Genomic DNA, 24,866 nt, shown 5'->3' on the forward strand with positions numbered 1-24,866 from the left:
ATCCTGAGGCACAGAAATGTAACACCGCCATAAATTGCGTAAGTGGTGGTATTGCTGTAGGACTGTCAATTTGCCGCTCAAGATCACTCTCTATTAATGAGAGAGTGTCTATGATGATTTTGGGAGGAAGACGGTAGCGTCTTAAGACCTCATCATCGGGCATTCCAAAAAGGGTGACACGTGTTCGAAATATCTGACCTGAAATGGCAAGATTTGAATGTAAGGCTTTTTAACCCCCCCAAAAAAAATAAATAGAACTTAGCTTGATGATACCATCCATTGATGCTTACATGCCGGGGTATTGTCATGATGCGTGCAAACTAGAAATAATCACAAAATAAAAAGACATCATTTTATGCTGGGCATTTCTGTTTCAAAATTTTGTGCAAGACAAAACATAAAAGGGGAGAAACACACATTTGCCCAAAGAGCAAAACGACATTCCGCACACTACGTCAAATTGGGGCCAAATGTAAGCAACAAATGCTAAAGGGAAAACACAAACAATTTAACGGGATGAATAAGCATTTAAAAATGCGCAAATTAGTTCGCAAATACAAGTCACAATAGAAACTGATAAAAATGCGCTAATTAGTTCGCAAATACAAGTCACAATAGAAACTCATAAAAATGCGCTAATTAGTTCGCAAATACAAGTCACAATAGAAACTCATAAAAATGCGCTAATTAGTTCGCAAATACAAGTCACAATAGAAACTGATAAAAATGCGCTAATTAGTTCGCAAATACAAGTCACAATAGAAACTGATAAAAATGCGCGAATTAGTTCGCAAATACAAGTCACAATAGAAACTGATAAAAATGCGCTAATTAGTTCGCAAATACAAGTCACAATAGAAACTGATAAAAATGCGCGAATTAGTTCGCAAATACAAGTCACAATAGAAACTGATAAAAATGCGCTAATTAGTTTGCAAATACAAGTTAAAAAATACGCAGCTACAAAAAAAAACATTTTATAAACATTTCTGAGTAAGAAAAACAAAGGTTACAAGTGTAAGGCCACACAAAGTTGCGTAAAGACAAACATGAACATTTACAAAACAATTAAAAAAGATAATATATAAGATTCCGGATCAAAAGGTCTTTGGGGCAGAGCCAAAAAAAAACCTAAGAGAGATGAAATGACGCCAAAAAAACGTTAGAAAATTCAGAAACAGAAGGAGACACAAATTGAACCAAAGTTAGACTTCCAAAAACTTACCAAAACAAGAAACGCCAAAAAGAAATCCAACAGAAAAAATTCGAACGTAAAAACAAAATGCAAAGATATAAAAAAAAAAATACTTCCACCAACGCAAACTTCAAAACCCGCCAACAATCAACTCCGACCAACGTAACCTCCAACAATCCAAAAACGCCACCTCGACTCGAGACGCCCCAAGCCATAAATAGTGTTTAGTTTCCCGCACAAATTAAGGAGGGATCATAGGAACGCACAATCAATGATGCGGCCGAAAAATAAGGACGCATGTATAAATACGTCACGAGCCAAACCAAACATTCTGGTGTATTTCTTGTTTTGAGCTCAGACATGGCTACAGACCAGGGAAACAATGGGCAACAGTCTGGCGGTAAGTATTTCAGGCATTTTGAATCAATGATTAATTAGAAACATAATATAGTGCAAGTTGTGAAGTTGACAATTCTCCAAATTTTAACAAATAGGTGAGGAGGATGACATGGAAGAGGCTGCCGGGCCCAGTATTCCGGGCAAAGCTGGCAAAAAGAAAAGGCAGCCACAATTCACAAGAAAGGAGATGGAGGTTTTGATTCAGAAGTGTGTGGACATCCTGCCACAGGCAGACAGGAAAATGAGTACAAGCCAGAAGTGGAGAATGTGGGAAGAGGTAGCCGTTGCTGTCAATAGGGTGGGTGATTATGTCCGTCTAGCCCGGGATGTCAAATGGCGGTAAGTAAACACTTGACCCCCCCTAAAACCAAAACCCATTTAAAACAAAAGGATAATGGTTCCAATTTCACCCACAGATGGGCCGACTTCAAATATTGCCTGAAGCAAAAACTGGCGGACAGGGCTAGGCATGCAAGGGGGACAGGTGGGGGTCTCACCCCTGTGTCATTGGAGTTGAATGATTTAGACGAGCTGGCACAGGGGTGTGTGCAGCCTGTGGAGGTGTTTGGCATGTCCAACATGGATACGGAAATGCCAGACCTTGCTGGAAGAGTTGTCCCAGGTAAATCTTGTGATGTCACCAACTCTGAAATGTTATTGTGCCAATCTGTAGATTCTAATGTGAGTCTTTTCTCATTTTTCCAACAGAGACACAGGCGGATGAGTCTGCTCCAGAGGGGAGCCTTGGCCGCAGAATTTCTGCTGGCTCTGCAGGGGAGGAACCAGTACATCCGGCTGAGAACCCTGCAGAAGCCAGTCCAGGGCAATCCCCCTCACAGGCAGTGTCCCTCCTCACAGAACTCAATTTTAAATCGGATTTCCATACGGAGATTCTGCAGAGGATGGACGCCAGTCTGGTATGGGTGGCTGAGGCCCTGGAGCAAAATGCTGCGGCCAACGTGACCATTGGTCAGGCCCTGGCGGAAAATACCAGGGCCAACATCCGCATCGCCAATGCCCTGGAGCATCTAGTTCGCCAGCACATGGTGGAGCCGACCTCCCTTCCTGCCGGAACATCAGGATCCTCCACCTCTGGCACAACATCAGCCAATCCTCCAAATGTGCCTAGCCCTGTGCCTAGTCCAGAGGCCACAACATCTGCCTCTGGACAGGCCAGCCCGATGACATCCCAGACCCGGTCTGGCGCCCTCCCTCCCCCAGCCAAACGGGGGAAAAAACGTTGACAGCATTGGCTACTTTTCCCACACTCCTTCTGTGCTTGCCTCATATTCCTTTCTGGCCAAAACTTTCCTCTCCTTTCTTGTGAATTGTTTTTAATTTTTTGCTTTACGTTTACCTAAAATTTTATGTTTGCACAATTATTAAATATTGTGGAATGAACACTGCAAAAAATGTTTGTGTTAAATATGTGCATTTTTTTTTTTTGGGATAGCAATAAATTTACATAAAATGTACGACTTTGTATTCTGACATTATTGTCAAAATGGGTTACATTTAATCCGGGCCCACAAGGCAACAACATTTTACATGGAAAAAAAAAAGGGCTCTTTAAGGAACGTTTAAAAATTTACCTAAGGATGCACATTCACCTGGCAAAAACAAAATGGCCAAAAAAACCTAAACATGATGACATTATTGTTACAATAGTCCAAAAACCAAAAATTGAGCCCAAAATAAACCCCCACAAATGTACGCAAATTGATTGTGTAATCCTGACATTAGCAGCTATGATTTCCACCTGCGTTCGGTTTTGTGCTAACCCAAAAAACTGATTTCCAAACACATACCAAGCCGGTTTTCAATCCAACACTAATTGCTTTTCTGACAAGCCGTGATTAATCGATGCTACATCGTGGAGTGCCGGGACGGAGGAGAAGGCCATCGCCAATGTGGTCGAGTAATCTAGACCCTAAGCTGTGCGAGCATTTCGAAGGGAAAGAGGATCATCCAGTGACATATGAGTTGTTACGAACACATTTGACGTTCGCATTTGTTAATGTATGTACGCCCCAAAAACGCCTCGCCACGCCTGCGTTTTTCCATCTCCTCCCCCGTCAACACCCAAAAACGCCCTGTTCTGTCAATCACATTTGACATGTCACTTCCTGTACGCTATTTGACGAACGAGACAAAAAAGACTCGCAATCTGCCGTACGCACATGCGCAGTGTAACACCGACGCATGCGCGGTTAGTCAACATCGGAACGCAACGAGCGTACTGCTGTTAACGAACGGCTCTGAATCAGGGCCAATGTTCCATAGCATCATTGAGGACATGAAGGAGGCATTATCATCAAAGTATTCAGTAAGGATAGTCTGCTACGCAACAGGTTGTGATGTACAGTAATAACAATTTGCTAATTCTACACATAGTTCTGATGGGATCAGTTTGCTAAATCTGTAATTATCAGCAGAAATAGAGGCATGATCTTCAGGGCAAGGATCTAATATTTATTTTAAAGTGTGTAGAGCATGTTTCTTTAGCTTTTAATATACATAAAAATAACCCCAACGTGAGTGAATATGTTTGTTTCAAATCAATTGTAGTTGTGTATTTTAATTTAATTTGGCAGTGAAACAGACTGATGAACCTTTATATATCTATTTTACGCTGAAAATAAATGGCAGAGAATAATCTTGAATAAAGATTTTGCAAAATAATGATATAATTGAAAAAAACTAAGGAAGAACATAACTAATTATATGTTTGTGCTGAAAGGTCAGTTTAGCAATATCTGTGTGTAACAGTTTTGTAAACAATCTTCCAATGAAGCATAGGAATCGTACAACAATTTACATACTTTGTATGCAAATATTGTATGTTTCTCTTTGCTCACTTGCAGAAAAGAAAGGAGAATACATTAGCAGTGAGTTGAAGTCCAAGACGATTTTTTGGGATTAACTGTTCTTCGCAAAAAGACAGTTGTGTTTTTTTTTTACTCAATAGCTCCAGAAACTTGATTTAATACAGACATGTAGTTTAATTCCTTCAGTTAAACACTTAACAGTTGCTCTAATCTAAGAGCCTCTTCACACACACATAAACGTTTTTAGGTAAAAAAAAAATGCATTAGTTATAATTTATGTGTATCTGTCAGTGATGGACATAAGGCCATGCATCCTTGTATATGTACCATTTTGACACTATCCCAAATATAATGATGTGCATATTACTTATTATTAGTAAATGACATAATAATTTTATTTATGACTAAGGGCCAAATTTAATTAGAGGCGAAAAGTCCGGTTTGGCGAAAAGCGCAATGATTTCGCCTGTTTGGATGCAATGTATTCGCCATGCGCATCCCCTCTTATCTCCAAAACAGGCAAAAACGCGGATAGGCGAAGCGAATGTAGTGAATGTTCGGATCACCACTCCCCGTTTTCAAGCACCTTCCCCTGTTACCACCCACAAACGCCTCATCCTGTCACTCAAATTAGCAGGCACTCGCTATTTTGCGAGCGCTCGATTTCCGACCGCAATGACTGGTTGGCGCATGCGCATTACGACCCATACGCATGCGCAGATGTGCAAACATCGCTCGGAGCGAACGAGCGGCCGCTTACGAGCGGCTCTGAATCAGGCCCCAAGTCCCCACATTTTGCTGGAGAAACTTTTTTGCATGTTTTTGCCTATGGAGCTTTTGCCTAAGCGAAAACGTCCTGGAATTAAATATGGAGAAACTAAAACAGGCAAAATCCGCACATCGGCAAAAACTTTTTGCAGATCGTGGCTTTTTTCCTCTAATGGAATATGGCCCTAAATTCCCAAAATGATGATTAGAATCAAACACTGATCTATCTTTAAGTTCTAAATTTCAGCTAAAGTTCTTCTCAAATAGAAAAGAAAAATATATATGTATGGTACTCTCCTAATTCTATTTGAGGTTGAAGTCACAGATACACTGACATTTTCCGTGTATAAGATTAAAAGGGAATATTATGCAACCCTCTCTGTCCCCCAACTAATAATTCAAAAGTAAAAGTTCAGTCCAATCAGCTTGCAGTTGAACATCTCAGAAGTCACGTTTTGCATTTCATTTTTCAAGGTTGCCAGAGAGACACCTCAAGGGGGCAATGTGGTATCTCCTGACCTGTGGAAGTAAAAGGCTTGTAGTTCCTGTGGATCTGCAAATTACTGTAGGTCAGTGGTTCTCAAACTCGGTCCTCAGGACCCCACACAGGTCAAATTTTCCAGGTCACCTAGCAGGAGCACAGGTGTATTCATTACTCATGGATGCATTTTAAAAGATCCACAGGTGGAGCCAATTATCTCATTTGTGATTCTGTGAGGAGAGACGAAAAACATGCAATGTTTGGGGTCCTGAGGACTGAGTTTGAGAACCTGTGCTCTAGGTAAAATACATTTGTATAGAGTTCCACTTTAATTCAAAGAATATTACATCCCCAGTCCTTACTGTATCACACATCTTTGCCTTGGCTGTTACACAAAACTGTCATGGAAAGTTGGACTCGTCACCGAAGTGAAGCAAGTGACTGAGTAATATGAAATGGAAACTATGACATACAGTATAATTCGTATTGTCTTGCAGCATTCCTCAAATTCAGAAAAAAAGCAATGAAAGAAAATAGGGTACTTACCAGCCGTAGTCAGGATTTTCAACAGTCATATCATACCCAACCCCTTATTAGTATCCCCAGTGTTGGGGCTGTCTTACCCTGCATTTTCCACTGCATTTCCTGATTAACTCTGTGACCAGGGTAACTCCATAGACCATTGTGCTAACACAGCAATCAAGGAGAATGTGCGAGCTTGAGTGTGATTCAAGGTCACTATAGGTTGTTTTGTTAACCTTTTTATAATCAAGGAGAAGGGTAAGGCCAACTTAGTTGCTGACAGGGCATCCAGGGGCATGGTGAGGAAGCCTTCCATTCTTATAGAAATTTGGTGAGTGGCATGCTTGCTTTTGTGGAATCATGTGCTTAGCTATATGCACCTCAAACTGGTAATGCATCTTAAATCTAAGGGGTAGACCTGACATTATTACAATGAGGACTTCCATAAGAAACTAGATGGTCAGTCTGTCATGACGTTTAGCTTTAAGATGTTTTAGTCTGATTGGAGGTCACACAGCAGCTCAAGTTCCTGACAGAGTCTGCCCCAGGTAGAAATCCCTTTGCAGCTTCCATAACATTGTTTCAAAAGGGGAAATGTTTTGCTTTTAATGGCAGACACTGCTATTGAGGTACAGGCTTTCATTTTCTGCAGGGGATGGGAGGGGGGGGGGAAGCAACCTTCAATAATCACTACCTGGATGATTTCCTCATTGTCAACCCCAGAGATGGCTCCAACTATGTTTTTTTGGTTCATGCATTGCCCCATGTACTCGAAGTGCCCATTGCTCATGATAACATGGAAGGACTTGTGTCCAGCTTTTCTTATCTCGGCTTTGATATAGATACCAAGGCTGCATGCTGTTGTTTGCTAGCTGACAAAGGGCCTGATTCAGAGCCGCTCGCAACTTGCGGTCGTTCGTTTATGAAAAGGGGGTGGCTATTCAAATGAACCGTTCGCTCTTTGCGGTCTGTTGACGCCTCCATGTCTGAACGAGCGAACAAAACCTGCGACCGCTATTTTGTAAAAAACGCCCCCTGGCCGCTCGCATCATACGTCATGTCCGCTATTTAATAGATTAATCGAGTACATCGAACAGCGTATGAACTGCTCGCTATTCTTGTGGCTGGTTTTTGCTACCACAATATTGCGAGCAGTTTTGACTATAAAACAACCAGGTGACATGGTCAATGAGGCTGCTGTTTTAATTATGCACACCCATAAAACGCCTGTTTTGACTTTTAAGCACGCCTGCGTTCGGATCTCCACTCCCCGTTTTCAAGCACCTTCCCCTGTTACCACCCACATACGCCTCATCCTGTCACTCAAAATAGCAGGCACTCGCTATATAGCGAACAAACGATTTCTGGCCGCACTGACTGGTTCACGCATGCGTATTAAAATCCGTACGCATGCGCAGAAGTGAAAACATCGCTCCGAACGAACGAGCGGCCGCTTACGAGCGGCTCTGAATCAGGCCCAAGGTTCACAAGCTGATTGGGCAGATACAGCCCTATTTGCGGGAGAACAAAGTGGCATCACATGAGGTGCAGTTCACTTCTGGCTTTTACATCTCGCTTGTAAGGGAATCCCTTATATTTTGTGACCCTACTGCTGTTGGAACTTTTTACAATAGTAGTCACAGTAAAACTCTGGAAGCCATATCTTCACATTAGAAGCTTTGTCTTTTGGTGTGATAACTTGGATATCAAATAGGCCATCAATTGTCATCTTTTGAACTTCACCCATTCCTCCATTTGTAATGTTGCCTAGTAAAAATGTTGACAGAGCAGCTGTGTAGTACTCAATTGCCCAAGAACAAAAGCTGTTAAGGTCAAATAAACTAGGGTAACGAACCTGATCAAAAGTGGCTGTACAAATTCAATACATACACAAGCAAGGTCAGGTACAGAGCCAAGCTCAAAACTGGTGGCATTCAAACAGAGTTAGAGTTTCAGACAGATTATGAACACAAGATATAAGCTTCCTATCAGTTGATGGATTTAAAAATGCAATAATGAAAAACACTTTAACTACCCTTCCCCAACTTTATAAAACCCATAATAAAAAAACAGACACAGTAGGTGGTATTCTAATGCCACATCATTCATTAATGGAAATATATTCCAAACAGGTGGAGAAGAAAGCATTGCAGCTCCCTTCTCCAGCCATAAATACTATTAGCAAATGAAGTTAAACATACTCCCTGACACAACCTGAGTTACAAAGGTCCCATCCACCTTAATTGTCTTACTACTATTGGGCCCCACCACTAGGAAGGTAATCATATCACCCTTAGGGCAGAGACAACCCACCCCAGGAAGGAAGGGGTGCCCGGCAACTATCTCTTTCACTTCAATGGCCACTGAGGAGCAATACTTGTGAGAGCACATCTATTACAATCTTGCGATTTTTTGGACTGTGCATGCTCCATAGCCAAGCATATGTAACTTTGAGCAATTACTGGCAATTCAGAGTCTTATGTAACTCAGTCTCAGTTCTACTAGTGGCTGAGTGGGTGTAATGGTGCTGAAACTTGGCAATCATGTGGGCATGTAGATAGAATTGCAGCAGGCTATTTAGAGATGAGGAAACAGCGCTCCATCTGAGCTTATGGTAAATGGCATAGGCTGACTTGGGTCTATCTCTGAATCAGGTACAGTAAGTGGCTGTCAGAAAACAGACCCGAATCATATTACCGACCAGCAACTTGTGCACAAGTCCATCAGATGAGGCACATTAAACTACAGAAAGGGAATATGTGCACCTATGTACTGTAGTTGTCAAATAGATGATGCCTTCACACATTCGCTGTCCTTTCTTTCATTGTCAGAGATAATCATTTAGGGTGTTATGGTGCATACACACGGTCAGATCAGACAGCGATAATTATATCATTGTCTGATCATCCTGCATGTGCTGGATGATTGATATCGATCATCCAGCACACCACCAACTCCCAAATGACTATAATGACCCGTGATCAACCATCACAAGTCCCTATAGTAACCTGGTTGATATCGACCAGGTTGGACTGCATGCACGGGAAATGTGCCCGCGCATCGTCCGTCTTTTGGGGGTTGGAAGGGGCCAAAAAATGAACCATATAAATGATAACGATATGATCGATATCGTTATCGGTCATATCGTCCTGCAAAGTCATACCGTGTGTACGCAGCTTTAGGGTGACAGATAATATGAGAGCAAGTTACTTGTCAGATGAAGAAATATCTGAAACTTTAATTGCACTGTTGCCCGCCCAGCCCACCCAACTGCTCCTAGTGTATAGAAAATATTGAAATTCTTCCCATGATACTGAAAAACCACTGTTCTCTTTCACATACAGCTAAGTCCTTTTTTAGAAAAGCTAAATTCATCATGCCCATTTACATTTATTTTCTTGGAATAATCACTAATTAATAACAAGAAAATTAAATATAATTACAAAACTCCCACTGTACTTCCCATTACATTAATTTAGTTTTGGTTACTTAGGGGCCTATTTATTAAAGGAAAATAAGCATAGCTATTACGACTTTGAAACTAATCCAAGTATGTGAAAGCAGATGATCAGATCAGTATGAAGTGAGAGACTGTATTCTCATTGGTTCCTAATACATTGATTAGTGTCATTGCCATGAATTTTAGTTCACCCCATAAAATTAATGCCTATAGCACATTGGTGCATTTAAATATAAATAAAGTTACATATACTACTATTTACAATCATTCCAGGAAAAAATAATCTCCTACCGTTTAGCCTTTCAATGCCCTACTTATAACCTTGACGTGGTAGAATTCTAAAGTACTGACTTGTTTTCATGTATTTCATGTATCGTAAAAGAGGAAGGATACAATTAAAGCTACAAGAATTGAAAACCATCTATATATAATTGCAGCATGTCTTACTGTTTTAATTGGATAGCAGATTGGCTGCACTAGCAGATGTGGCCTTGATCCTGTAATGTAAATGACATGTATTAGGAAATTGCTGAAAGACGCAATGGTGATCTTTATTTTGTTTACGAACAGAAGAAAATAAGTTTTAGACAGTAGTTTGAGTATTGGAATGTAAATGGCCTTATTATGTCGACTGAGTGCAGCATATTTGCAGAAAAAACTCCTCTGGATCTGGATTTTTATTTTCCACCAAAAGCAACACATCTGTTTCATATTCACCTTATAAAAAGTCAGCCAAGTATCTTTTACTAAATGTTGAAAGAATTTCCTGCATTTCCTACTGACAATTGTATGTGGTGAAGGTATTTATATTCCTACTTTAGTTACCGTGATGATCCAAATGAAATGTATTCTCAATGGCATGCACTGCCTTAATTTATATAACTGTAAAAGTACTGTACAGTTGTTAATGTTTATAAAACACATGACACCGATTATACATTTTAGTTGGAGAACTATTGAACTATAAAAATAAAATTAAAGCAGTAAAAGTCAAAAATATCTGTTTAATCTATTACACGTGATACTTGATATAATGTAGTGCAGGAGCAATAGAAAAATCTGTATAAAAAAAAATAATAATAATTGGTCAATTAAGCTTACAGAAAACCTATATCCAGCCTCTACATTGGCTTTCAGTTCATTTACAGCTTTCATATATTTTGTTTTATGAAAATTGGATCCTGTAGCCTAAAGTTTACGCAGGTCATAATAATCACTATGTATTTATCTTCTTCTACATACAAACGTTTATATGAAGCCATCTCTACTCATCTTGTTCATTTGGATGCATCACAAGGCTGCGTTAGTTCTTTTAGTTGAAGGTTTCGGGTAGAAAAAAAACAAACTGGGCACATGAGAGTCTTGTTCAATATGTACTGAATAAAAAAATGGGTTCAGCCAGAAAAGAGCCCCCAACATAGTGCACTTTCAGTCTAAGCTTATACCTTCACTAAGCTAAAACAACAATTTAACCAATATTTTAAAGAGGGCAAAATATTTTTTTCAAGTGAATCACTAGATCAAGTGATCCTAATATTTTATAATATATACTTTTAGTCATAACTGCCTGCTCTCCCGGATTGGCCGGGAAACCCCCAAATCTCAGGTGGTGCTCCCGGTCACCCAGAAAAGTATTCAAGTTTCTCAGTCCAGAGCTGCCACTGGCTGCATTCGCCCATCTTGGGCGGCCAATTACGCATTTCGCCCTGTATTGCATCATCATAGTCCTGCCCCCCATACAATGGTGGTAATCTTGCCATTGTAGAAGCGATCACAACGCCTCATCGCTGCACCATCCACCAGAGGTGGCAGCCAGAAAGTTGGCAAGTAGGATTTTAGTGTTAGGGGCACTACATTTTTGAAAATCTTCGAAAAACTGCCATTTCAGGTGCTTTCTGCAATAAGTATCCTACAAAGTATTAAGAGAGTTCTGCAGCAGATCATAGCTAATGCAATTTCTGTGGGAAATGGGAAATTACTAAATTTGCTAAGCTTGGAAAAGCTAACACCATCTTTAGGCTACATACAGCTACTGCTAAAGGTTACTATATGTTGAATGTGTGTGCGTCACCTAAATAAACGGAATCTATGGATAACAAACTGAGACAAGATTTGGCAGGTAAACAAGTCAGATATATATTGAATAAAATAAAAAACTGTATGGTGAAATAGAAAGGATGGCCAGGAATCAGTGCAGCTGCTGCAATGCAAAACACAACAACAATAATTGCATTGAGGGTGGTGACCCTGGGTGCCTTAAACACAAACCATGTTAACCAACTCAGCCTTCTACCATAACTGTATGCTAACATACACAAACATAGACTACCTGACCTAAGCTCCTAAACTGACTCTCAACAAATAAGCAAAGACCATCCTTGGTGTACACCATTCAGCCAGTAAAGATGGTCATATTGATACTGTATTAATGGATGCCGTACGATAAATGTTTTGTCACAGTGTCCTTTTGCAGGGCCTCATCTGAGGCCCCATAGCTGTGCTCACAATGGCAAAAGTGTCTAACACAATATACATGACCAAAGGATTGTACAGAAAGACCATGTATCCATGACAAATTGAAGATCTGAAATTACGGTAAGCTCAGATCCAATGATGTCCAATTAGTGAGGGGGGATGGGAGATATCAAATGGTAAAAATATGAATAACTTGGTAAGAGGTAAACCCAAAAAACTACAGAGAAACATTTGTATTGTTTAAGCCACATTAAGTCTATCTATCTAGGCATAAAATGAAATCTCCTCAAGTCTCCCACTGTGGAATGTGGCAAATAGCAGAGCCCAAGTAGACAGGGGAGACAAACAAAACTAAAATCAAACAAAAACAATGGTAACAATAACAATAGCAAGAACAATAAACTACCAAAATCAAGACATATGTAGTGTCCAATAAGCCAATTTCCAACAACCAAGCACCATGATTTGAGGGACAGAAAACCTGGAACAAGCCACACAACACATAAAGACCCAGATTAACTGATGTTTAGTCAATGGCAATCCATCCCCATGAAGCAATTACGCCGCACCAACAGCTGGTCTATAGGCCAAATAGGCCGTAGTTAGAGACACTAGACAGATCCAAGTATCTCTGAAAGCCGTTATGAAAACCCAATGACTCTTACCCAACTTGATAATCTTAGAACACCGTATTTTGCACAACACAGGACTCTCAATGACACAAATATTGGATTAGTAGCATGGTTGCCTCCACTACTTTAGACAAAATAACCAGCTCTAAATTTCTAAAAATGCCATGAAACACCATGGTGAATGCCATTGAAATCAAAGACCCTAATACACTGATGTTGAAACCTTAAAAAAAACCCAGGTAAAAAAGTTAATATGAATCAGGTTAATATGAATCAGGTCTATAGGAGTCAGAGCCAAATCATTAGAGCTTTAACAATTAGAAAACTCTTAGTCAGGTAAGGACACGAGAAGAATGAGATACCAGCCACATTTGAAAAAATGATGCCCTAAACCTATCAAAGACATAGGGCCAAATGTAATAGGGTGAAAGTTTAGAAAATGCAACAGTTTTCTCACACTTTTTAAACTCGGCCAATGTATTAACGTCTGAGAACAAAGCAACAGAGCAAATTTGCATGATTTACAGACTCACATTTTCTAAACTCACCCTATTACATTTGGCCCATAGAGTCCCATGTAAAAGACAGCATCAATGCATAGTTTTACAGTACCTCTTTATCTATGGCACCAGGTGAACTCCTTCCATTCACAAGCAGGCCGAGGCACGTGAAGTCCCACACACAGCTGTCATGACTAACAATTTGACTGGCCGGAGATGTAACAACCAGACACTGCAGACAGCACATCCGCCATACCCAGCAAAGTCATAGGTTCTTGAGCAGCCAACTGGGTCACTGCACATGCATCCTGCTACATTCAGGAAGCAGGCAGAGGGCCACACATGTCACTTTGTATAGGTCATGACAGAAGAGGTAAGGAATGAATGTATGGAGCTGAAAGTAAGTATAAAAGAGAAAAGGATATAGCAGAAGAAAGAAAAGATAAACTCAAGCGAGCAGAGACAAGTGAAGGAAAAAAACAAACTAACACACAGGCAAAATTACATATAGCAAGTATGAAAGAATTTATGAGCAAATGTGCAACAAATGCAATCGAAAATTAAGCAAGATCAAGTGTCTAATATAGAAGATCACAAAGGGCACCTTCCCTGCAGCAACTTTCCTGAGGAAAGAGAACTGTCTGTGTCCAGGAGAAACTATACAGACCTGTAGGCGATGATAAATTACCCCTTTGCATTAAGGGGTCTATTTATCATGTAAGAATTGAAACAGATGATAATTTAGTTTTGAATTCTCTGCGAGTTCAATGAGCATTTCGGAGACATTCATCATGCCTCATTAACTAAAGTATCATTGCCGAAAAGCTGCTCTTTCCGCGGAGTCACCTTTTCGGAGTTGTGATACTTTTCCCCTTTAGCTGTGCAGTCTCCAATGGAGCCTGAAGGTCACACTAGTAAAAAGAATACCAGCACTATGTGAAAGAGAATGTGAATGGTAGCAATAACAGACACTAATAATCTGCATTAAAATGCGACAAAAGAAAATGTAACTAGTTGCCTATCGGCACCAATGTTACAGCTTTTTAGGAATGTGTGCGATTCTGTAAAGTCAGGTTTGTGCTGGAAATAAAACTAACGTGCTAGCAAGCTCCCTTACCCCACACTCTCCCTGCCACTTTCCTCCAGTTTTCTTAGTAGCACTGGCAGTGTCCCCTTCACGTACCCAGTCTCTGTGCTCCCAGATGTATGGGAGGCTGGGTGTAGTCTGTATGTGGGGTCCACCGTCCTACTTGCAGTATTAACTTTCATCAGGTTCTCCAGTCTCTAGTTTGTGTTCTCCGATCGGGAGCCAGGGAAGTTTGGATGCTTTCAGTTTGAAAATGTACATATTGTAGCTGTGAGACCCCTGGATGGTCTGGAGTTGGAGCAGAGAGCCGCTGGCATAGAGGACACAACAGGGAGGGGTCTGTAAAGATCTCTCTGCTGCACAAGCTGCTTGCTAAGACTATCGGGGGCTGTACGCCATGTCAGAAACTTCCGGGAAAAAAAATACTTTTTCAAAAATTGATGAATTACATAATTTCTAGATCCTCATACTAAAGTTTGAGGACTGTGTAAATTATTGGGGGAGAATTGTAACCAGGATTTATCAGTGATATATCCTGTGTTACACAGATAATGAATGGCCCTAAAATTTAATTTCTGCAAAAGTAGGTGAAAATGTTAATTTTCAACAACTTTTGTATAAATTAAGGAATAATGAATAGACCCCTAAAACTTAAGGTGATATAACATTTGCAAAGCTATAACTTTATAGCATCAGTTCATATCCTTACACAAGTCCGACTTATGAGATATATATGTATACTCTGTCTTTTTCTCTTTGTGCCTAATACTACAGATGTAGGAAATCCAGACAACATAATTTTTCACCATCTGAAATATAATTTAAGTGGACTTACTAAATAACATCTAACAGTGTCACGGGGTAGATGTACTAAGCTCTGAAAAGTGTCAAATTGTAGAGTGATAAACTACCAGCCACTCTGTTCCTAACTGTCATGTTACAGGCTGTCTATGAAAAATGACAGTTAGGCGCTGATTGGATGGCAGTTTATCACTTTCCAGAGCTTAGTACATCTGCCCTGTATTCTCCTTTCAATAATGCACCACGAGCATATGAGACTATGAGAATGTATCCAGCAACCATAAAAACTGAATAGTCCCTGTACATGTATGAATAAATGATTATATCAGGCACATGGAAACATTAAAACAGAGAGATACAGGGTGAGTGAAGAAATCACTCATAGCCAGGGCTGTAACTAGGTGTGTGTGACAGGTGCTGCCACAAAGAGCGCAAGGGCACAACTGCTCTGTGGGCGGCATCATCGCCGCCCCGTGGCCCTTGCTTCTCGTTAGCAGGGTGCCTGAAACTAGCCTGGATCGCTGAAGTCTGACAGGCGCACAAGCCCCGGTGTCCAGAGCAAGGAGCCAGACAGGGATGAAAGGATCCCTCTTTGCATCCCAAAATTCCTTCCCATAAGGATGGAGCAGGGTGCGGGAACAAACGCCATCTGCAGATGAGGAATGTTCTTGCACTCAAGCTCCAAAAATATTGTACTTTGGAGCTTGATGAATTTAGGTCTCTATACTAGTGTATGGGGAGAGTGGGCCAGATCAAGAGTGACAGGTAAGCTGGAGATATCAGTGATATATCTTGCATTACCTTTTTGATGATTGGCTTAAATACTTAATTTCTACAAAAGTAGGTTCATTTTCACCTACTTTTGTAAATATTAAGTGATGATGAATGTGGCCCAATATCACCTAAAAATATTGTGAACAGCATTAGAGATTTGACTCTAACACATGCCTCCTAATTGTTTAAGGATTAATTTAGGCAGAGAACAGTGAATTACTTTTCTAAACACCTTCCTACCTTTATACACTTGCTTTATTATTATATTTAGCTTTTTTTGCAATCCAATCTTAATTGGATTTTTATTTAACCCAAATAAAAGTTTTAATATAATTTACTCAAAACCAGGAGCGTCATTGACCATAAGACCAAGGATGAAAAAATAAAATTTATAGGTTATACAATTTCTGCATGCTGTATTGTGCATCATACTTCCATTACTTTCTATCCTACACACACAGCTATAAAGTGCATTTTACAAAAATAGCAGGTTCATTTCGGTGTAGTGCTGCACAGATCTGTTTTCTTTTTGTCAACATACCTCTTAAAACAATGAGCAGCAGTGAGCACCCAGCAGCTGCCAATGAGAGTAGCTCCACATAACAGCCTTCCATCACTGTGAGAAGATTTCAGTCGCAGAGCTACCTGCCAGGGCCAGCCGCCTCTATGTGGAAAGAAAATACAGTCATGGAAAATCAGACTGTGGGTAAGATTGTATATAATCAACAGTGTGGGGACAGGTTAGAAATATTTTCAGTTGTATAGAGATACTTCCCTTGACAATCGCTCATCCCTGAATTAGACACACTAGAATGTTTTCTATAGTAAGGAGAATGTAAGGGCAGTGACTAATTTTTTTAGGTCAGCACCGGTTTGTGCACCTGCCAATGGTGTACAGGGAAATTAATGGGTGCTTGGCGGGAAAGGGGGTAAGGGGCAGGATATGCACTCATAAAGTCGACATTCAGAATGTCCACATTTAACATTTTGAAATTCACAATGTCAACACTGAGTTAATGTTGACATTGCCAGAATGTCCACATTGTAAATGTCAACAGACAATTTTAGTGTTAAGGTTAGATAAGGGTTAGGGTTAGGTTGTGGTTAGGGTCAGATGAAAAGTACATGGCAAATCACACTGGCAACATGTTGACATTCAGACCATGTTGACATTTCAAATGTCGACTTAATATACCACACACCCAAGGTCAATCTAACACTTCAAAAATGCTAGGCATTTCCCCAGGGTGTGAGCACACCCCCATTGGAATGTTAGGCATTGTCCCTTTGAAGGACACAGATAATCTTTGGATAAAATATTTGGTAATATTAGCCATCTTTGGATAAAATATTTGGTAACAGACAACAATAGCTTACACTCAACTGATTACACTCAACTGATTACAACTGAATACATTGTCTAACAAATTTAGTCCTGTCACAATATAGGTCATGGCTATTGCTGAGCATCACTGGTGGTAGCCATCGCTGAATGCTTACTATGACAGCATCCTCAGAGCTATAACCAGGGATATTCAAGTGGCCCAGGGCCCAAGGGGTAGCACCATCTCTGCCCCATGGCAATTGCATTTGGTTTGCAGAGTGCCACGTGGTGCGTCCTTAGAATGTACAGGGTGGTCCCGGCAGCCGCACAGCTTGATCACTTGTTCAGGTGGAGTGGGGTGGGGGGGCTGAACTTTACGTATTTTAGCCATGCTATGGCTCTGAGTTTCCCCATGTAAAGTATTGGGAAGTCTAAGTGGCAATGAGAGTGACTTCAATATTTCTTTTTTTTTTACTTTTATAATTTGTTTACAGTAGAAGCAGAAGTCAGGATTCCAGTTCCAATGTACGTGTGTACCCACAAAGCTGGCTCATGCATGGAAATTTAGAAATGATGGTATATAAAATATGAATGAACGCAATGTAATAGTTTTCAAAATAAAACAGGTGCAGTGGCAGTAGGGTATAACAGTGTGGGGATGTAGTCAGCGTCACGGCGTGTGGAATGCCGATGGTCTAAATACAGACACTGGAATCCTGACAATGTCGGGATGCAGGCTCCAGCATCCCGACCACCGGCATCCCGAAGGTAAGTATCGGGGGTTAAGGGAGGGTTAGGTTTAGGTAGTGTTAGCATTAGGCACTAGGGGCAGGGTTAAGGTTAGACACTAAGGGGGGGGTTTAGGTTGCGGGGAGGGGGAAGTTAGGTTTAGTCACTAGGGGGGGCGGTAAGTTTTTTTTCCATCGGGGAGGGATTGTTAGGGTATGGGGTTAGGGTTAGTGCTAGTATACTTACCTACGGGTGTCGGGATGCTGACTGTCGGGATGCCACTGTCGGTATTCTGACCGCTGGCATCCTGACCCAAAAATATCAAAACTGGGGAATCTAAACAGGGCATATCACAGTATTCAAGGGAAGTGATTCATGTATACAATTTGGTAATTTGCTATCCCTGCGTAAACTCCCCTATAGAAGATTTCCCTGAGCAGCGTCTTTAGATTTGGTGTGGGTACTGCTTGCTTTTTAGCCTTCTGCAAACATCTTTGTTGTAAAGTTGGGCATTACTGTATTACATACAGTGAGACACATGTTAGCACAATTTGCACATTTTGCTCACAACAGACTCACTACAGTAAATGCCCTGGCTAGTTCATATGTACATATTTCTTCTCTATTGTGAACGTTTTACCACAGTTCATGCAAATTAAACATCATGGGGCATATATATTACATCCCACATTTATAAAGCAATTTTAATATCTCAGATATCTCCCGCAGACCCCCGTAAATAATTCCTGATGAGGGTAGCCCCTCAAAATGCCTGTTTTTTAAGGAAATATCACACAATTTTAATAAATATGCCCCTTTATAAAATATATATATACAGTTAGTGCTAAAAATTACATATACTTCAGTAAGTAAAGTCTTCATTGTAAATATTAACTTACCGCAAGGAATTTCTCCCACCAATAATACGTTTAGGGCGTCTGTGTTTTAACCTCAAGCCACAAACAAGGGGTGATTCTATAAATAAAGGAATAGTATTAATCATTAAGAAAACATATGTCTGGTTTCATATATTCATTTCAGAAGTAGGTTAATTGCTAAAACAGATTTACACAGAATTACATAGAGCAACATGTGTAAACGTTGCTTTAAGAAGAGGAAATCCCCATTAGAAACTCCAAGGAGTATGAGGTTATGGAAAGAGCTGACAGATCATGCTTATAATTACAGTCATGTAAACTGAGAACCATGGCATCCATTCATGTTTTCTCAACTTCCCCAAGGCAAAACCCTGCATAGCCAGTCCTGCTTGGACATGATACTGATATTAAGTACATATAATCTAATATAAGGCTTAACTGTCTACAAAAATGTAATTTCATTTTTCTCAATAAAATCTAAAACAATTTGTATGAATATACAACCTATTTTATAAAAGATTATTTATATTAACTAAATGTTTTCAATGATTTCATTATCATCTACATTAGGGTTTCATTATCATCTACATTAGGGTTTTTTTTGTTAGCATCTATAGATTGTAAGCTTGCGAGCAGGGCCTTCCTACCGATATATCTGTCTGTTATTACCCAGTTTTGTTCAATGAATGTTCCAATTGTAAAGCACAATGGAATATGCTGCTCTATATAAGAAATTGTTAATAAATAATAAATAATGTATTCACATATTATAAATGTATACCAATACCTCTTACATCTATAAATGTTTACAGGGATAGCTCTGCACAATCTCAGTACAGTATTTTCGGCTTTTAAACCAATGTTCTAAAGTTTAATGACTGATGTATCTAAGTGCCTGCCTAAGGCAGAAAGTTTAAAGGGAACTGAATAGGAATGGCCATCACAAGACAGTCATCGAATAGTGGCAGAGTCATACCAACAGGATGGTTCTTCAGAGTGTATGTGTAGTTGGAGCCAGAATTCTCTGCATGCGCAAAGGTGCTGTGAGGTGGACGCCACTCCCCAGTGTCCACAGCTGAATTGACCTAATTGGCATCAGATGACTGTTGGAAAGTAGCATGTGATGGTTGGCATGGAACATTGATGGTTGCCAAACATATTTTTTTTTAATGTCCACCCTAGAAATGAAACACTAAATGAAGGGCATAGGGCATTTCTCTGTTTGATAAATAAGGCAGTCCCTGTCTGTGAAAAGATTTATCAGTCTAGTCAGCAAAAGCTTCCCGATGCTTAGAAATTTGCTGGAAGTGTGGTACTGGGCTATAATGTGACACCAAAGTGTCACACTCCCAAATGGACAGAGGTGAGGAATATATACAGCACTTCCCATTCAACACACTGACCAGACCCCCACAAGAACCTGGTCTACAGATGACCAGGCTGTCTACTTTGGCCTTTCATTCATTGAAACTTCTTACAAACGGAAGCTGTATAATTTCAAAATTGCAATCATTTCATTGGGTGGAAAGCCTCCAATCTACTATATAAAAATGAAAATTTGGCCTTCTGTCATTCTGTCTTTCTATACAAATCCACAGTTTACAAGCCAAGATCGTGAAATTTTACATACGAGCGTATTAAAACACGGCAGAGGCAACTAAAAAATTTGAAATCGAAATTAATTACTGTTCATTTTTAATTAATTAAAAACCATTCGCCCTCTACAGGTCAGGTCCGGAATTAGAAAAGGATTTAGCCCACAGTTTACAAGCCAAGATCTCTCATGGTTCTACACCTAAAACACCAAAGAAGAATAAAAGCATTGTCCTGTTTGGTTTATTGTTAGATGCAGATTTGGACACCATTCTTCTTGGGCCATCTGCAAGGTCAATAATAAAAATATTACAATTTTATTTTTGTTTCATTTCATAATTTGATTTTATAACATGTATTTTGCTACATACTAAGGAATTATGGAATTTTATTCTGTAGCATATAATCTAAGTCTCTGAACATCATTTACTATGGCTCTCGCATGGAGTTTACAGTACCTTTTAAATGCTGTATGAATTTATTAGGGATGAGTGGGTTTGGTTCTCAGAGAACCGAACCCACCTGAATTTCGGGGATCCGGGGTGATCCGAGCCAAGCTCAGATCTCCCTGTCTGCCCCGGATCCCTCACCCGAGGCAAAACGATGCAATGCCGCTGTCGGGTCACAAGGTTTTGTATTGAGCGGGCTTAACGCTGATTGGTTGAGATAGCCATCTGTCACGACTTTCAGCCAATCAGTGTTAAGCCCATTTAATATGTACACAGGAAGCAAAAGAAGAAGGCACCCACCATCCCTCGCTGCCTGACACTGCTGGCACCCCCCGCTGCTGGCACAGCTGGCACCTCCACTGGCAGCATTCCCCGCTGCCGACACCACCGCTGCCGACACTGCCAGCACCCCTGCAATGCTGCCCCACATACTCAGGACACCCTTAGTGACCCCCACACTGCCGACACTGCCAGCACTCCCACACTGAGAACACCACCAGCACCCCTGCACTGCCGACACTGTCAGCACACATGCACTGAGGACACCGCTGGCAGCCCCGCTCTGCCGACACCACCGGCACCCTACATTGAGAACACCCTTGCACTGCCAACACAGTCAGCAAACCTGCACTGAGGACACCGCTGGCACCCCCACACTGCCGACATCGCCGGCACCCTGCATTGAGAACACCCCTTCACTGCCAACACAGTCAGCAAACCTGGACTGAGGAACCACTATTGATATTAAGCCATGTTTATTATGTGTCTGAATATGGTCAAAATTGATATCTCCATCCATGAGGAGAGATCCATCGGATTTACAGTCAGGCCCATAAAGATGGAACTATACTGGGATGCAAAAACGCAGCTCTGCAGCACAATTCTTTATATATACTTGCTCATGCATCAGCTTACACAACTAGATGGTATCAACAGTGGCGACCAAACGTTTTTGCCTACCTCCTTGGTTGCTGGACCGCACTATAGAATGCATAGAGGCTACTTCCGGTTCATTCCTTTGTCAGCCGCTGAAGGGTAAAACCGATTGGATGAATCTTATACACCGTGGAGACCCTGAATGCCAGAAACAGCTGCACAAGGAACTGGAAGTAGTTGCTGTGCATTTCATAGTGCGAACCAGGAAGTACACAGTCATCCTGGTATCAGAGCAACAGAAGCTCTTGGCCGTGTTTACACTGTACAGCCGACAAATTTTGAATGCTTCTCTCTCCGAAGTTTGCTTTAAAACGTTACAGGTCCTACTTCCTTCAAAGACCTTAGGACTTTGGATGGGGAAGTTTGTCACACTTTTCGTGAGGCCTGCCTAAGGAGAGGTTTGTTGGAGGATGATGTGTAAACAAACATTCTTAAAATCCCGGGCAATGCCGGGTACTCCAGCTAGTATACTTATAAAGCCCTTCTTTTCTATATGATTTCCACATAACAGGAACATTTAATTCCTGGTAAGATAGAGAAAATAGTAACCACCACTGACAGAGGGTTAAAAAGGTTATTTAGTGAAGTACAAAAAGTAGAGAAAGGAAACTAGAACAGGGTTGAAGTTTGTGAGGCAAAGAAGTTATATGAATTAAATAAAGCTGTTTATCTGGGTGGAGGGATGCATTCAGTGGATATTTGTCTAAATTTCTAGGCACAATGCACAATGCTGCATATAATGGCCATACCACTCTGGTGGACATAAGGCTTTACATTTCAGCATGACTATGGGCTCTATTTATTAACATTATTTTTACTAAAATAAAGTGAAAAAGGGTGTTTTCAGACCCTTTTCACATTATTTTAGTATCACCTGTAGTTATTACAGGGCAAATGGAGTAGAATTAGTAAAATTCTACTCCAACCCCCAGTATCACTTATTTTTAGTAAAGCAGATCGCATTTCCCATAACTGTAATGGGAAATGTGATCCGACCAGAGTTACTAAAAATAAATTGTAAAAAAATACCGGGGGAAGCCCTGTGATAATAACGCCACCTGGAGGTGGCGTTATCCAGGGTCTCCCCCGGTTACCGGGCTCCTACTCTGCTCTAACGGGGAGAGCTGAGGCGGGAGCTAGCACCAGTAATCAGCTATGTGGTCTAAGCAGACCGCAAGCTGATTGCTGTAAAAAAAATTAAAAAAAAAATAAACATTTTTTTTTTACTTACCTGACTCCAGGGACTGGTGATCGGGCCTCCGGTGATGGCTCCTCTCCGGTCAGCTGGTCTCCCATAGTACACTGGGGCCCGGTCATCAGGAGATCGGGCCCCAGTGCAGTATGGGAGATCACCTGATCGGGAAGCCTGGAGAAGACCACCGGAGGCCAGGAGGATGCAGGTAAGTGTAATGAAGGGAGGGGGGTCGCGGGGGTGGGGAAGGGGGCGGGGGGTCCACGATCGTGGGGGTGGGGATTAGCGCCAGGGGGCGGGGCTTAGCGTCGGTGGGGGGGTAGTAGCGGTGGTCGGTCGGCGCATGCGCGGGCTCTTAGTCGCGGTATTTTTTCCGAAAATACCGTGACTAGAGTGCGGATGGGATCCGCAGGGACAGAGCTTTATCGCAAGCTCTGTCCCTGCAAGGGATTTATAGTAAATCCCTGTGATATTGCCTGAATTCGCAATGCGAATTCACTCGGTAATATCACACTACAATCCGCATTCAATATGCGGATTGTAGTAAATAGAGCCCTATGTATGGTAGCATGAGATTGGTGTTGATATGTTTTGTACACAACATGTGTGTATGTGGTGACAATGAAACATTTCAGCATGTTAAATTCAGGACTGTAAAGGTGGGCAAAGCTCTGTAGTTAGTATGAGAACCTCAACATCTTCACAAGCCTGCATGTGATGGTCATGAGGATGTAACACTGGGCACAGGACCACATATAAAGTGCAGTGAACTGTGGTGGGCATGATGAGGTGGTTGGATGTGATGCTGTTGTGATGAACACAGTGCAGTATATGTTGGAACTATGGGCGTGATTCACTACCGATCGCAACTGCGATTGCAATAGCGATTACACACGCAGTCTCACTGCGATAGTATGTGAATCCATTGTGCTCGCTATGCCTTCACAGCAAACCATAATGATGCCCACTTTACCTTACACACATCTGTAAAGTTTAGCAAGATTGCAAAACTATCAGTACTATCGAGTACCATTGCAGCCTCACGTACACTTGCACAAGCTCTGACCTTACTTAGGAAATGCTAACTTCATCACATGCTGTGAGTACTCAAGCTGCGTAAGGCATCACAGTGGATAATTTCTGCATGCCCCTGTAACGACGTTCAAACACCCTGGCGAGCCTGTGTTTCGCTAACCACCCCCTGTCAATCACTCTGCGATGGGTATGTGTAGTCACTGCTATCGCAGTCCCGATCACAGTGGCTGGTTTGCAAATGCGCACTGCAATGCATATGCATGCGCAGAATGAAACAATCTGCAGCTGGCGTGTGTAATCGCAGTTGCTATCAGTGATGAATCAGGCTCTGTGTTTATATGGAATGGGCACAGAGTACATATGGTAATTTTCTTCCACTCCTCTCCAGGGTTGTCTTAACAGCAGTGTGAGCCCTGGGCAAAGCAATGCACTGGTGCCCCTACCCACCCATTCACGGGAAAAAATTTAATGGTCAATAAAATTAAACCCTCCTGCATGCTCATCAGACCTTCCACACAAGTAGAGAGACTGTCTGACTGGTCTGAAGCCGGCGGATGAAGTGAAACTGGGACTGAGGTGAGTAATCATCACCAGGGGGGAGGTGGTGGGGAAGGTTAAATCAGAATACAGTGCACCGGCGGCCGGCTTACAAAAATATCACAAATTTATCAACTGGCCACAGCTGCAGGGGGGCGGGTTGGCAGGCCCCTACAAGCTTCGGGCAATTGGGCAACAGCCCAACAAGCCCAATGGAAGAGATAGCCCTGCTCCTCTCCTCACTCTTGCTTCTCTGAGAATTTTACCACAT

The 24,866-nt window shown here is 41.3% G+C and overlaps 1 protein-coding gene across 1 annotated transcript in view; it reads right to left on the reverse strand.

The window, feature by feature from the left end:
• PRSS12 (serine protease 12) overlaps positions 1 to 24,866 on the reverse strand; it is a 249,084-nt gene that overhangs the window by 29,250 nt on the left and 194,968 nt on the right. The window contains exons 10-11 of the mRNA XM_088452245.1: positions 18,875 to 18,950; positions 16,464 to 16,586 (exon numbers count right to left, since the gene is read on the reverse strand). Of these exons, the coding sequence (XP_088308371.1) occupies positions 16,464 to 16,586; positions 18,875 to 18,950 (199 nt within the window). The remainder of the gene's footprint in view (positions 1 to 16,463; positions 16,587 to 18,874; positions 18,951 to 24,866) is intronic.

The sequence above is a fragment of the Taudactylus pleione genome, unplaced genomic scaffold, assembly GCF_031769625.1.
Source record: "Taudactylus pleione unplaced genomic scaffold, aTauple2 ptg000036l, whole genome shotgun sequence".
Taxonomy (NCBI): Eukaryota; Metazoa; Chordata; class Amphibia; order Anura; family Myobatrachidae; genus Taudactylus; species Taudactylus pleione.